This window comes from Triticum dicoccoides, chromosome 5B (genome assembly GCF_002162155.2).
Source record: "Triticum dicoccoides isolate Atlit2015 ecotype Zavitan chromosome 5B, WEW_v2.0, whole genome shotgun sequence".
Taxonomy (NCBI): domain Eukaryota; kingdom Viridiplantae; phylum Streptophyta; class Magnoliopsida; order Poales; family Poaceae; genus Triticum; species Triticum dicoccoides.
This window is the reverse complement of record NC_041389.1, coordinates 152,637,264-152,652,559: the sequence shown is the minus strand read 5'-3', so window position 1 is coordinate 152,652,559 and position 15,296 is coordinate 152,637,264. Positions and strand designations below refer to the sequence as shown.

The 15,296-nt window shown below is 47.4% G+C and overlaps 1 protein-coding gene across 1 annotated transcript; it reads left to right on the top strand.

Annotated features, from left to right (window-relative positions):
• Positions 1 to 12,628: 12,628 nt before the first annotated feature.
• Positions 12,629 to 14,068, top strand: LOC119309256 (UDP-glycosyltransferase 91D2-like). The gene has a single exon (XM_037585287.1). The coding sequence runs from the start codon at positions 12,629 to 12,631 to the stop codon at positions 13,961 to 13,963; it is 1,335 nt and encodes a 444-aa protein (XP_037441184.1). The 3' UTR covers positions 13,964 to 14,068.
• The last annotated feature ends 1,228 nt before the right edge of the window (positions 14,069 to 15,296 follow it).

The following is a 15,296-nucleotide window of genomic DNA, read 5'->3' as shown; positions in this document are numbered from 1 at the left end:
AGCATGCAGTTGCGGAGATATGCCAGCAGCAGCGGGCGGACGGTGGCCTTAGTTCTCCTTTTTCCCAGCCGTGCTTTTCCCCTGCGCCATGGCCGATGGGTTCATGTTTTCTTCCCTGCGCCATGGCTGACGGGTTCCAGTTTTCTTCCCAGCTTTCCCTCTTACCTTTACATCTGATCTGATAACCAAACAGATTCTGATTTTTACCCATACCGTTTACAGTAACGGTGTAAACCCATTACATTTATGTTGACGTTACCAGTCTGGAACCAAACACCTCCTAAGAGCTCCTAAAGTTACACCTTCTATCCCAGGTTGTAGAGATTCTGTCTCAGGATCTCATTACAACCCATGCCGTGTAGGAAAAAGCAAAGCAGTAATAGTATCTTCAACATATTTCACTATGTATTTTGGGGTGCTTTCTGATTATCTGATTTTTATATAACTTTTGAGCATATATTACCAAGGGAAATGGAAACTGCACCTGATTTACCTTTTCAGCATCGTGCCTTTCTTTAGTAAGATGAGAAGCTAATGATCTAAATAAACAATAGGAAATCTGACTCCCTGCACATTTGGTTCTTTGCAGCCTTGTTTCAGATTATCAGGACGGCTACTAGTGGTGGGATGGCTTAATATCGAGCTAAAAACAAGACTATCATGATCAGAGATTTATTATCCATGTGTTTGGGAGGCAATATCATATGTACCCTGTAGCAAACTTGCCCCTGATGATGTTATGTAGAGATTTAAATCTTGTGCAGTCGTGTTTACCTCCTGTTACTAAGAACCTAGTCTAAACTAGAAACAAAATGGTGCAAGTTGAAACTTTAAAATTATATAAAACTTCAAATATGCAAGTTAATATTTTTTTTCTTTCTCTGTGATGACACTTAGAATATCGGTAACTGGTACCATATCGGTTGGGTGTTGAGTAGAGATTAATCGGTGAATCCGTCATTTAACTGAATTTATCGGTAACCCATTTATGAAAGGTTAACTAGGGTCATATATGTATGTCCTAGGCTATTTAGCAGCATGTAATGTACTAAGTGTCTAAATGTGCAAGCAACAAACAAAATTGTTGGATTGATGTTCTGATGATGCTGCAGCAGATCTGGAAGGCCATAAACCTACACATTGAAAAGCAGGTACGAAGGGGCCAGTTTTTGGGTTGGAAAATGCCTAGCAGTTAATTGGCCTAGCTAAAAATTCGGCCTGACAATGGATAATTCGGCTTGTTAGACAAATTGACTGTACATACCAGTTAATGACTCGAATAACATGTTCTCATATAGGGAGGTGTCCGAATGGCAGTACCTTGAGGATTCATAAGGCGCCTTTATTTTATTAGCGTCTACACCTCCCCAATCCAAGCTCATGACTCTACTCTATTTTTTTTTCGAAACGGAAGCTCATGACTCTACTCTAGTGTCTGCGTGCTTTGACGTTGCTGCACACATCCTTCCCTCCATGTTGGTCCTAGTTCCTATCGCACCTCATGACCTCAATCATGACTTGTAGCATCTGGCACATGAGACAAGTATCTCTAAGAAACTACGCAAAATACTCTGAGAGAAGAGGGCCCACCTCATAAAAGGGAGTCTTTTTTTTAAGGACAAGCACGTCGCCCCCACGATGGCTGCCACCTGCTGGCCCGGTGATGCCGGCTTCGGTCCTCCAACGGCCTGCCTCGCGTGGCTCCGGCCAGCCTCGCCCACCACCTTTGGCCGCCCCAACTTGCCCGCGCGCCTTGCCCTCCCGGCCCCGCATCCCCGCGCCCCCGAGATCCCATCTGGTGCCTTTCGGGTGTCCTCCGGCGGCTGCATGGACTTGCGGGCGGCGGATCCGGCGCTCCTGGCCGTTGCCATGGGCGCCCCTTGTAGCCTCCCCCCTTCCCCCCGGTTGCGCGACCCAGCCCTGCTAGTTGTGCCGGCGGCCATGGGCGGGGCGTGGGACCTGCGTGTGGAGGCGGCAGCGTTCGCGGCCCGCCTTCCTTGCAGGCGGGCCCCCCTCGTCTCCGGCGGCCCTCCCTTCCCTCAAGCCATGGTGACAGCTCTCGCGTGGAGGCAGTGATGCTTCTGTGGTGTGGCAGATACGGGGCTCCTCGTGGTGGATCATTGCTGGTGCTGTTCCGGCCTCGGCGGCCTCAGGCCCGTGTCTCTCCGTTGTCCTGCGCTGTCGGCGTCCTGCTGGGCAGCCCCGGCCTCGGCGACCGTGTAGCTACGTCCCTCCAGCTTACCTGGCTTGTCGACGTCCCGATAGCTAAGGCTACGACAACAGCGATCTGTGTCCCTCCAGTCCTTGTTTGCCGGCGTTGCTGGACGCCGCCGCCCTAGACCCACCGCGTGGTTCGCTTCATCGCCTGCCCCGCCCCGTATGCCTCAAAGCCTCCTCCTTTTGCCAGATCCAGTGCTCGTGGATCCAGGGGCAGTGCCACCCTTCGACGACAAGTGCAGCCCCGCCAACCCTCTCCCGACATGGTGGTTCCGACCAACTTTGGCTTCCTCATCTTCGATTCCAGACTCGGCGACTATGGGATTGCTCAGCTTCAGGCTAGGGAGAGATATCCCTGCTCGGCTTGCCGATGCTGACAGCGGCGGCACCCGTGAGTGTCGTTTTCTTCTTGGAGACGTTGCCAAGGCCTTCAGCTGCGCCCCTCTTGTTGGGGAACGTAGTAATTTCAAAAAATTCCTACGCACACGTAAGATCATGGTGATGGCATAACAACGAGAGGGGAGAGTATTGTCCACGTACCATCGTAGACCGTAAGCGGAAGCGTTATGACAACGCGGTTGATGTAGTCGTACGTCTTCACGATCCGACCGATCCAAGTATCGAACGTACGGCACCTCCGAGTTCAGCACACGTTCAGCTCGATGACGATACCCGGGCTCCGATCCAGCAAAGCTTCGGGGATGAGTTCCGTCAGCACGATGGCGTGGTGACGATGATGATGCTCTACCGGCGCAGGGCTTCGCCTAAACTCCGCGACGATATGACCGAGGTGGAATATGGTGGAGGGGGGCACCGCACACGGCTAAGGAACGATCCGTAGATCAACTTGTGTGTTATGGGGTGCCCCCCTGCCCCCGTATATAAAGGAGCAAGGGGGGAGGGGGCGGCCGGCCTAGGAGGAGGCGCGCCAAGGGGAGTCCTACTCCCACCGGGAGTAGGACTCCCTCCTTCCTTGTTGGAGTAGGAGAAGGGGAAAGAGGGGGAGAGGAAGAAGGAAAAGGGGGCTGCGCCCCTTGTCCAATTCGGACCAGAGGGGGGGCGCATGCCTCCTTCCTTTTGGCCTCTCTCCTCTATTCCCGTATGGCCCAATAAGGCCCATATACTCCCCGGCGAATTCCCGTAACTCTCTAGTACTCCAAAAAATACCCGAATCACTCGGAACCTTTCCGAACTCCGAATATAGTCGTCCAATATATCGATCTTTACGTCTCGACCATTTCGAGACTCCTCGTCATGTCCCCGATCTCATCCGGGACTCCAAACTCCTTCGGTACATCAAAACTCATAAACTCATAATAAAACTGTCATTGAAACCTTAAGCGTGCGGACCCTACGGGTTCGAGAACTATGTAGACATGACCTAGAACTATTCTCGGTCAATAACCAATAGCGGAATCTGGATGCTCATATTGGCTCCTACATATTCTACGAAGATCTTTATCGGTCAAACCGCATAACAACATACGTTGTTCCCTTTATCATCGGTATGTTACTTGCCTGAGATTCGATCGTCGGTATCCAATACCTAGTTCAATCTCGTTACCGGCAAGTCTCTTTACTCGTTACGTAATGCATGATTTCGTAACTAACTCATTACTCACATTGCTTGCAAGGCTTATAGTGATGTGCATTACCGAGAGGGCCCAGAGATACCTCTCCGACAATCGGAGTGACAAAACCTAATCTCGAAATACGCCAACCCAACATGTACCTTTGGAGACACCTGTAGTACTCCTTTATAATCACCCAGTTACGTTGTGACGTTTGGTAGCACCCAAAGTGTTCCTCCGGTAAACGGGAGTTGCATAATCTCATAGTTACAGGAACATGTATAAGTCATAAAGAAAGCAATAGCAACATACTAAACGATCAAGTGCTAGGCTAACGGAATGGGTCATGTCAATCACATCATTCTCCTAATGATGTGATCCCATTAATCAAATGACAACTCATGTCTATGGTTAGGAAACTTAACCATCTTTGATTAACGAGCTAGTCAAGTAGAGGCATACTAGTGACACTATGTTTGTCTATGTATTCACACATGTATTATGTTTACGGTTAATACAATTCTAGCATGAATAATAAACATTTATCATGATATAAGGAAATAAACAATAACTTTATTATTGCCTCTAGGGCATATTTCCTTCAGTCTCTCACTTGCACTAGAGTCAATAATCTAGTTCACATCGCCATGTGATTTAACACCAATATTCATATCTGTATATGATTAACACCCATAGTTCACATCGTCATGTGACCAACACCCAAAGGGTTTACTAGAGTCAATAATCTAGTTCACATCGCTATGTGATTAACACCCAAAGAATACTAAGGTGTGATCATGTTTTGCTCGTGAGAGAAGCTTAGTCAACGGGTCTGTCACATTCAGAGCCATATGTATTTTGCAAAATATTCTATGTCCACAATGCTCTGCATGGAGCTACTCTAGCTAATTGCTTCCACTTTCAATATGTATCCAGATTAAGACTTAAAGTCATCTGGACCAGTGCCAAAATTTACATCGACGTAACCCTTTACGACGAACCTTTTTGTCACCTCCATAATCGAGAAATATATCCTTATTCCACTAAGGATAATTTTGACCAATGTCCAGTGATCTACTCTTAGATCAAAATTGTATTCCTTTGCAAAACTCAGAGCAAGGTATACAATATGTCTGGTTGACAACATAACATACTTTATAGAACCTATGACTGAGGCATAGGGAATGACTTTTCATTCTCTTTCTATTTTTTGCCATGGTCGGGTCTTGAGTCTTACTCAACTTCACACCTTGCAACACAGGCAAGAACTCCTTCTTTGACTGTTCCATTTTGAACTATTTCAAAAATTTATCAAGGTATGTACTCATTGAAAAATCTTATCAAGCGTCTTGATCTATCTATATAGATCTTGATGCTCAATGTGTAAGCAGCTTCACCGAGATCTTGCTTTGAAAAACTCTTATTCAAGTATCCTTTCATGCTATCCAGAATTTCCATATCATTTCCAATTAACAATATGTCATCCACATATAATTTTAGAAATGCTACAGAGCTCCCACTCACTTTCTTGTAAATACAGGCCTTTTCAAAAGTCTGTATAAAACCATATGCTTTGATCAACACATCAAAGCGTATATTCCAACTCCGAGATGCTTGCACCAGTCCATTGATGGATCGCTGGAGCTTGCACATTTTGTTAGCACCTTTCGGATCGACAAAACCTTCTGGTTGTATCATATACAACTCTCCTTTAAGAAAACCATTAAGGAATGCAGTTTTGACATCCATTTGCCAGATTTCATAAAATGTGGCAATTGCTAACATGATTCAGAGAGACTTAAGCATCGATACGAGTGAGAAAATCTAATCGTATTCAACATCTTGAACTTGTCAAAAACCTTTTGCAACAAGTCGAGCTTAGTAGATAGTAACACTACTATCAGTGTCCGTCTTCCTTTTGAAGATCCATTTATTTAACATGGCTTGCTGATCATCGAGCAAGTCAATCAAAGTCCATACTTTGTTCTCATACATGGATCATATTTCAGATTTTATGGCCTCAAGCCATTTCACGGAATCTGGGCTCATCATCGCTTCCTCATAGTTCGTAGGTTCATCATGGTCAAGTAACATGACTTCCAAAATAGGATTACCGTATCACTCTGGTGCGGATCTTATTCTGGTAGACCTACGAGGTTTTTGTAGTAACTTGATCTGAAGTTTCATGATCATCATCATTAGCTTCCTCACTAATTGGTGTAGGAATCACTGGAACTGATTTCTGTGATTAACTACTTTCCAATTCGGGAGAAGGTACAAATTACCTCATCAAGCTCTTACTTTCCTCCCACTCACTTCTTTTGAGAGAAACTCCTTCTCTAGAAAGGATCCATTCTTAGCAACAAATGTTTTGCCTTTGGATCTGTGATAGAAGGAGTATCCAATAGTTTCCTTTGGGTATTCTATGAAGACGCACTTCTCCGATTTGGGTTCGAGCTTATCAGATTGAAAACCTTTTTCATATAAGGATCGCAACTCCAAACTTTAAGAAACGACAGCTTAGGTTTACTGTTAAACCATAGTTCATACGGTGTCGTCTCAACGGATTTAGATGGTGCCATATTAAACGTGAATGCAGCTGTCTCTAATGCATAACCCCAAAACGATAGTGGTAAATCGATAAGAGACATCATAGATCGCACCATATCCAATAAAGTGCGGTTACGACGTTCGGACACACCATAACATTGTGGTGTTCCAGGTGGTGTGAGCTGTGAAACTATTCCACATTGTTTTAATTGAAGACCAAACTCGTAACTCAAATATTCGTCTCCGCGATCAGATCGTAGAAACATTATTTTCTTGTTACGATGATTTTCTACTTCACTCTGAAATTCTTTGAACTTTTCAAATGTTTTAGACTTGTGCTTCATTAAGTAGATATACTCATATCTGCTCAAATCATCTTGTGAAGGTCAGAAAATAATGATACCCGCCACGAGCATCAACACTCATTGGACCGCATACATCGGTATGTATTATTTCCAATAAGTCACTAGCTCGTTCCATTGTTTCGGAGAACGGAGTTTTAGTCATCTTGCCCAAAAGGCACGGTTCGCAAGCATCAAATGATTCATAACCAAGTGATTCTGAAAATCCATCTTTATGGAGTTTCTTCACGCGCTTTACACCGATATGACCCAAACGGCAGTGCCACAAATAAGTTGCACTATCATTATTAACTTTGCATCTTTTGGCATCAATATTATGAATATGTGTATCACTACGTTCGAGATCCAACAAACTATTTTCATTGGGTGTATGACCATTGAAGGTTTTATTCATGTAAACAGAACAACAATTATTTCCTGACTTTAAATGAATAACCGTATTGCAATAAACATGATCAAATCATATTCATGCTCAACGCAAACGCTAAATAACATTTATTTAGGTTTAACACTTATCCCGAAAGTTTAGGGAGTGTGCGATGATGATCATATCAATCTTGGAACTACTTCCAATACTCATCGTCACTTCCCCTTCAACTAGTCTCTGTTTATTCTGTAACTCCTGTTTCGAGTTACTAATCTTAGCAACTGAACAAGTATCAAATACTCAGGGGCTACTATAAACACTAGTAAGGCACACATCAATAACATGTATATCAAATATACCCTTGTTCACTTTTCCATCCTTCTTATCCACCAAATATTTAGGGCATTTCCGCTTCCAGTGACCATTTCCTTTGCAGTATAAGCACTCAGTTTCAGGCTTTGGTCCAGCTTTGGTCTTCTTCACGGGAGTGACAACTTATTTGCCATTCTACTTGAAGTTTCCCTTTCTTTCCCTTTGCCCTTTTCTTGAAACTAGTGGTCTTGTCAATCATCAACACTTGATGCTCTTTCTTGATTTCTACCTTCGTCGATTTCAACATCACGAAGAGCTTGGGAATCGTTTTCTTCATCCCTTGCATTATAGTTCATCACGAAGTTCCACTAACTTGGTGATGGTGACTAGAGGACTCTGCCAATCACTATCTTATCTGGAAGATTAACTCCCACTTGATTCAAGCGATTGTAGTACTCAGACAATCTAAGCACTTGCTCACTAGTTGAGCGATTCTCCTCCATCTTTTAGCTATAGAACTTGTTGGAGACTTCATATCTCTCAACTCGGGTATTTGCTTGAAATATTAACTTCAACACCTGGAACATCTTATATGGTCCATGACGTTCAAAACGTCTTTGAAGTCCCGATTCTAAGCCGTTAAGCATGATGCACTAAACTATCAAGTAGTCATCATATTGAGCTAGCCAGACGTTCATAACATCTGCATCTGCTCCTGCAATAGATCTGTCACCTAGCGGTGCATTAAGGACATAATTCTTCTGTGCAGCAATGAGGATAAACCTCAGATCACGGATCAAATCCGCATCATTGCTACTAACATTTTTCAACACAATTTTCTCTAGGAACATATCAAAATAAACATATGAAAACAACAACGCGAGCTATTGATCTACAACATAATTTGCAAAATACTGCCAGGACTAAGTTCATGATAAATTTAAGTTCAATTAACCATATTACTTAAGAACTCCCACTTAGATATACATCCCTCTAATCCTCTAAGTGATCACGTGATCCAAATCAACTAAACCATGTCCGATCATCACGTGAGATGGAGTAGTTTTCAATGGTGAACATCACTATGTTGATCATATCTACTATATGATTCACGCTCGACCTTTTGGTCTCTGTGTTCCGAGGCCATATCTGTATATGCTAGGCTCGTCAAGTTTAACCTGAGTATTCCGCGTGTGCAACTGTTTTGCACCCGTTGTATTTGAACGTAGAGCCTATCACACCCGATCATCACGTGGTGTCTCAGCACGAAGAACTTTCGCAATGGTGCATACTCAGGGAGAACACTTCTTGATAATTAGTGAGAGATCATCTTAAAATGCTACCGTCAAACAAAACAGAATAAGATGTATAACAGATAAACATCATATGCAATCAAAATATGTGACATGATATGGCCATGATCATCTTGCGCCTTTGATCTCCATCTCCAAAGTACTGTCATGATCTCTATCGTCACCGGCACGACACCATGATCTTCATCATCTTGATCTATATCAATGTGTCGTCACATGGTCGTCTCGCCAACTATTGCTCTTGCAACTATTGCTATCGCATAGCGATAAAGTAAAGCAATTATTTGGCACTTGCATCTTATGCAACAAAGAGACAACCATAGGGCTTCTGCCAGTTGCCGATAACTTCAACAAAACATGATCATCTCATACAACAACTTATATCTCATCACGTCTTGACCATATCACATCACAACATGCCCTGCAAAAACAAGTTAGATGTCCTCTACTTTGTTGTTGCAAGTTTTACGTGGCTGCTACGGGCTGAGCAAGAACCATTCTTACCTACACAGCAAAACCACAACGATAGTTCGTCAAGTTGGTGCTGTTTTAACCTTCACAAGGACCGGGCGTAGCCACACTCGGTTTAACTAAAGTTGGAGAAACAGACACCCGCTAGTCACCTGTGTGCAAAGCACGGCGGTAAAACCAGTCTCGCGTAAGCGTACGCGTAATGTCGGTCCAGGCCGCTTCATCCAACAATACCGCTGAACCAAAGTATGACATGCTGGTAAGCAGTATGACTTGTATCACCCACAAATCACTTGTGTTCTACTCGTGCATATAACATCAACGCATAAAACCTGGCTCGGATACCACTGTTGGGGAACGTAGTAATTCAAAAAAATTCCTACGCACACGTAAGATCATGGTGATGGCATAGCAAAGAGAGGGGAGAGTATTGTCCCTCGTAGACCGTAAGCGGAAGCGTTATGACAACATGGTTGATGTAGTCGTAAGTCTCCACGATCCGGCCGATCCAAGTACCGAACGTACGGCACCTCCGAGTTCAGCACACGTTCAGCTCGATGACGATACCCGGGCTTCGATCCAGCAAAGCTTCGGGGATGAGTTTCGTCAGCACGATGGCGTGGTGACGATGATGATGCTCTACCGGCGCAGGGCTTCGCCTAAACTCCGCGACGACATGACCGAGGTGGAATATGGTGGAGGGGGGCACCGCACACGGCTAAGGAACGATCCGTAGATCAACTTGTGTGTTATGGGGTGCCCCCCTGCCCCCGTATATAAAGGAGCAAGGGGAAAGGGGGCGGCCGGCCTAGGAGGAGGCACGCCAAGGGGAGTCCTACTCCCACCGGGAGTAGGACTCCCTCCTTCCTTGTTGGAGTAGGAGAAGGGGAAAGAGGGGGAGAGGAAGAAGGAAAAGGGGGCTGCGCCCCTTGTCCAATTCGGACCAGAGGGGGGGCGCATGCCTCCTTCCTTTTGGCCTCTCTCCTCTATTCCCGTATGGCCCAATAAGGCCCGTATACTCCCCGGCGAATTCCCGTAACTCTCCAGTACTCCAAAAAATACCTGAATCACTCGGAACCTTTCCGAACTCCGAATATAGTCGTCCAATATATCGATCTTTACGTCTCGACCATTTCGAGACTCCTCGTCATGTCACCGATCTCATCCGGGACTCCGAACTCCTTCGGTACATCAAAACTCATAAACTCATAATAAAACTGTCATCGAAACCTTAAGCGTGCGGACCCTACGGGTTCGAGAACTATGTAGACATGACCTAGAACTATTCTCGGTCAATAACCAATAGCGGAACCTGGATGCTCATATTGGCTCCTACATATTCTACGAAGATCTTTATCGGTCAAATCGCATAACAACATACGTTGTTCCCTTTGTCATCGGTATGTTACTTGCCCGAGATTCGATCGTCGGTATCCAATACCTAGTTCAATCTCGTTACCGGCAAGTCTCTTTACTCGTTATGTAATGCATGATTTCATAACTAACTCATTAGTCACATTGCTTGCAAGGCTTATAGTGATGTGCATTACCGAGAGGGCCCAGAGATACCTCTCCGACAATCGGAGTGACAAAACCTAATCTCGAAATACGCCAACCCAACATGTACCTTTGGAGACACCTGTAGTACTCCTTTATAATCACTCAGTTACGTTGTGACGTTTGGTAGCACCCAAAATGTTCCTCCGGTAAACGGGAGTTGCATAATCTCATAGTTACAGGAACATGTATAAGTCATGAAGAAAGCAATAGCAACATACTAAACGATCAAGTGCTAGGCTAACGGAATGGGTCATGTCAATCACATCATTCTCCTAATGATGTGATCCCATTAATCAAATGACAACTCATGTCTATGGTTAGGAAACTTAACCATCTTTGATTAACGAGCTAGTCAAGTAGAGGCATACTAGTGACACTATGTTTGTCTATGTATTCACACATGTATTATGTTTCCGGTTAATACAATTCTAGCATGAATAATAAACATTTATCATGATATAATGAAATAAATAATAACTTTATTATTGCCTCTAGGGCATATTTCCTTCACCTCTTTGAGCTCAGGGAAAATCCCAGGTCCGGCTCCCCCGAACCGGATAGCGATGGCGTCTCGACGTCATCTTCCTTCTTGAAGGCGCTATCTTGCAAGCTCGTGCTGTCCCCGGTTTTGGCTCGGACGATGTTGGAATTCTTGTTGGTTCCGCATTGCCGTTCTTGGTTCGGGTCTGGTAGGTCTAGCTGTGATGTTTCCTTTGTTTGGGCCGAGCATCCCCTTCTCTCTGCTCCGGGCATCATGTTCACGCCTGTCTGAGTCCGTGTCATGCGTTGTACCCCCGTTGTACTCATTCTACTCTTTCTATCAATGAAATGATACACAAGCTTTGCGTATTCCCTCAAAAAAAAGGTGTAGCTCACTTCCAATAACAAGGCCATTCTTCATGAGCCTCCATACATGGATTTTTGCCTTGTTTGGAGCACAGGAGGCCCATAGTGAAAGCCATCCCTTGTGCGCTATCACTGATGATGAAGGTTCCGGCCGTCCGGACCTTGTTTTGTTCATGCTCATTTTCAGGTGATAAGCGGATCCTACTGTGAACTGACCATTCCTAGTGAAGTTCCAAGCCATGTACAAAGGGTGGCCCTGGAGGCACACACTGAGCCTGCTGAGGCGCGAAGAAGGAATGTCTTTTGGCTAGAAGATGGTGGAGGGCAAGAGGAGGTTGCTACGAATGTGGATGATGCAATGGCGGAAGATGCTGAAGAGGAGACCAATGCTTGATTCAGTTTAACGGTAGCATGTATTGCGTGCACCTGCATGTGGCTTTTGCTGCGAGATGTTTGTGCGCACTTTTTTTCAGAATTTTTTGGCATTTCAAAACGTGTTTTCCAAAGTGGGTTCATATGTACCCGGGTTCATCTATGCACTTTCCGGCCCTGGAGGCACATACTGAGCCTGCTGAGGCGCAAAGAAGGAATGTCTTTCGGCTAGAAGATGGTCGAGGGCAAGAGGAGGTTGCTACGAATGTGGATGATAGGTGCCGCAGGTAAAAAAAAAAGGTAGGTGCTACCAAAATATCGTCATGTGAACAAGGACGGAAATGTCCACACCCCAACGGGGGAACAAAGTATCTCCATGTGAAGGAACCCCACGCATAGCAATTCACCACCCTCAGCATAAGGCACACGCAGGTGCACACAATACATGCTACTGTTAAACTGAATCAAACATTGGTCTCCTCTTCAGCATCTTCCGCCATTGCATGGATGGTGGCAACGGTCATTGCCTAAAAAAAGGCAAGACAGGTAAACGAAGTGAAAAAACAGATTTCTCTACTTTACCGTGCGATTCGTAGGGGCTATTCATAGGAGTTGAGATGCGATATCCCGGCAAAAATCGGTAAACTAAGCCAATCCAAGCTCCTTGGACGCGCGCGCTCTGTCCCCATGGACGAGACCGGCTCATCCCCCTCCTTCGGCCACCTGCTCCCCTGCCTGGACCTCGCCGAGCGCCTGGCGTCGCGGGGCTACCGTGTGTCGCTCGTCTCTGCGCCGCGAAACATCGCGCGGCTCCCGCCTGTGCGCCCAGCTGTGGCGCCGTTCGTCGGCCTCGTGGCACTGCCGTTCCCGCGCGTGGCCGGGCTCCCCGACGGCGCCGAGTCCACCAACGACCTCCCCTTCGACAAGTTCGAGCTCCATCGCAAGGCAGCCGACGGCCTCACCGCGCCCTTCTCCGAGTACTTGGAGTCCCTATGCGCCGAGCCCGGCGGAAGGAAGCCCGATTGGATCATCGTGGACTACTTCAACGACTGGGCGGCCGCCGCCGCCATCCAACACAAGGTTCCATGTGCGATGCTTGCCCTACTCGCTGCGACTGTGGTCGCCACCTTGGACATTCTACTGTCCGAGCGCACCGCGTCCCGATCGGCAGGAGCGACAAGGTTCGCGACGGAGAAGACGGGGCTAATGGCTCTACAATGCAAATGGGGGATGTCCATCGCCGAGCAGGTCTCCTCGACGCTCCAGAGGTGCAAACTCGTTGCCATGCGGAGTTGCAATGAGTGGGAGCCCGAGAGCGTCGTTCATGCCGCGACGTTCGGCGGCAAGCCGGTTGTCCCCTTCGGCCTCCTGCCGCCGTCGCCTGACGGAGGTCGCCGCGGCGACAGAGGGAACGACCATACAGCCGTGCGATGGCTCGATGCGCAGCCGGCCAAGTCGGTCGTGTACGTCGCGCTCGGAAGCGAGGTGCCGCTGCGCCCGGAGGAGGTGCGCGAGCTCGCCCTCGGGCTTCAGCTCGCCGGGACGCGCTTCCTCTGGGCTCTGAGGAAGCCACCGGCCGTCGACGCCGACGTGCTCCTCCCCCAGGGGTTCGAGGAGTGCACGCGCGGCCATGGCCTCGTGATAACGGGCTGGGTTCCTCAGCTCGGGATACTGACGCACGACGCCGTGGCTGCGTTCCTGACGCACTGCGGCCTGAGCTCCACCATCGAGGGGCTCCTGTTCGGGCGTCCTCTCATCATGCTGCCCATCATGGGGGACCAAGTGCCGAATGCAAGGCTGATGGAGTGTAGAAAGGTCGGCGTGCTGGTGCCGAGAAACGAGAACGACTGTTCGTTTGACCAAGAAGGCGTCGCGACGGCGATTCGGGCTGTGGCGGTAGAGGAAGAAGGCAGGAGAGTGTTTACAGCCAACGCCAAGAAGCTGCAAGAGATCGTGTCGGACACGGAGTGCCATGAGAGGTATATTGACCGCTTTATTCAGCAGCTTAGATGTTACAAGTAGTGAAGGGAAGCGTACGTCTTGATGTTACCTGGAGTCCTGGACTTAGAACATGCAGTAGAACAAGCTTCTGTATATTGGAATTTTTCTCAAACACGCACCAGTCATTCATTAAAGGAGGGGGAAGAATCCCAAAAATTCCACATTGTTACAGATTATTTTTAGCATCAGTACAGACATAAGCGCTCATATACACGCGCATACACTCTCCCCTATGAACGCACACACGCACACCCTACCTCTATGAGCACCTCCGAGAGACTGAGCCGGCATATCATCTTGAGATTTACGAAGTCACCATAGGCGCCTCGTCGTCGATGGGAACGTCTCCTCCCACTGAAAGCGCATCGCCGGAAATCCTGAAATAAATTCAGGAATAATGCGGATCTTTCCCCACCATCACAGTAGACAAGTAAACAGACTACTCGCTATCTACCCGCACTGGAGCTGCTCCACCTAAGCCTTCTCCACCACTCGTGAATATTCCTGCCAATCTCCATAGCTTGCCCTCCTCTTCAATTTGTTGTGTGATCTGCTGGAAGGACGGAGATGCTCTATTGAAGACGATATCATTCCGATGCTTCCAGAGCATCCACATACCTAGCAGGCACATTGCTCTGGTAGGTCGTCGACCATCACTCCTTTCATCCTGCCTGATGCACCACTCGCCCAAAGTTTCGTTATCCCTAGTCTCAAACTTCGGCCTTCTGATAGCTACACTGAACCAGTGCCAAACTTGCTTCGTGAAAGCGCAGTTAATCAGCAGGTGGCTCATGGTCTCCTCATGTTGATCACATAACGGGCAGGCATCTTGATGTGGCAACCCTCTAATCTGTCCGAAGTCCAGCACCGGTCCTTCATGGCAAGCCATGGAAAGAAGCGACATTGCATGGGCGCTCGTGATTTCCATGTGAATTGTGCTGTTGTCGGCGTTCTGGGGACGGGGGTCCCCAGACTTGCCTGCCCGCGGCCCTGCTGCGTGGCTCAAGTGGTGGCCCAGTACGACCCGTCTTCATCAGCACAAGACTCAAGACCCTCGCGAGGGGCCAAGCCTCGCGGGGTGGACGGCACAAGGCTTCCTTAGGAACGGCCTCGCCAGGCAGGCTCGCGAGGAGGCGGAGAGATCAAGGCAGGGTACCTCGCGAGGTGCTCGTGACGCAAGCCATGACGATCGAGACCAGGCGGGCGCCGGCTTGCGCAGTGTCCTTGTTCCTCTTTGGTGCAAAGGGGGCAAGCACAGGCGCGGAGTACCGAGGCATCAGGCAAAGGTTTCCATTTCAGTGTAACGTGACCAAGACCAGCGGAGCGGCAGGATGGAGGTCACCGTGGAGCCCAA

Bases quoted from the DNA above. Each gene is read 5' to 3' on its own strand.
- LOC119309256 (XM_037585287.1), top strand. From the start codon at position 12,629: ATGGACGAGACCGGCTCATCCCCCTCCTTCGGCCACCTGCTCCCCTGC.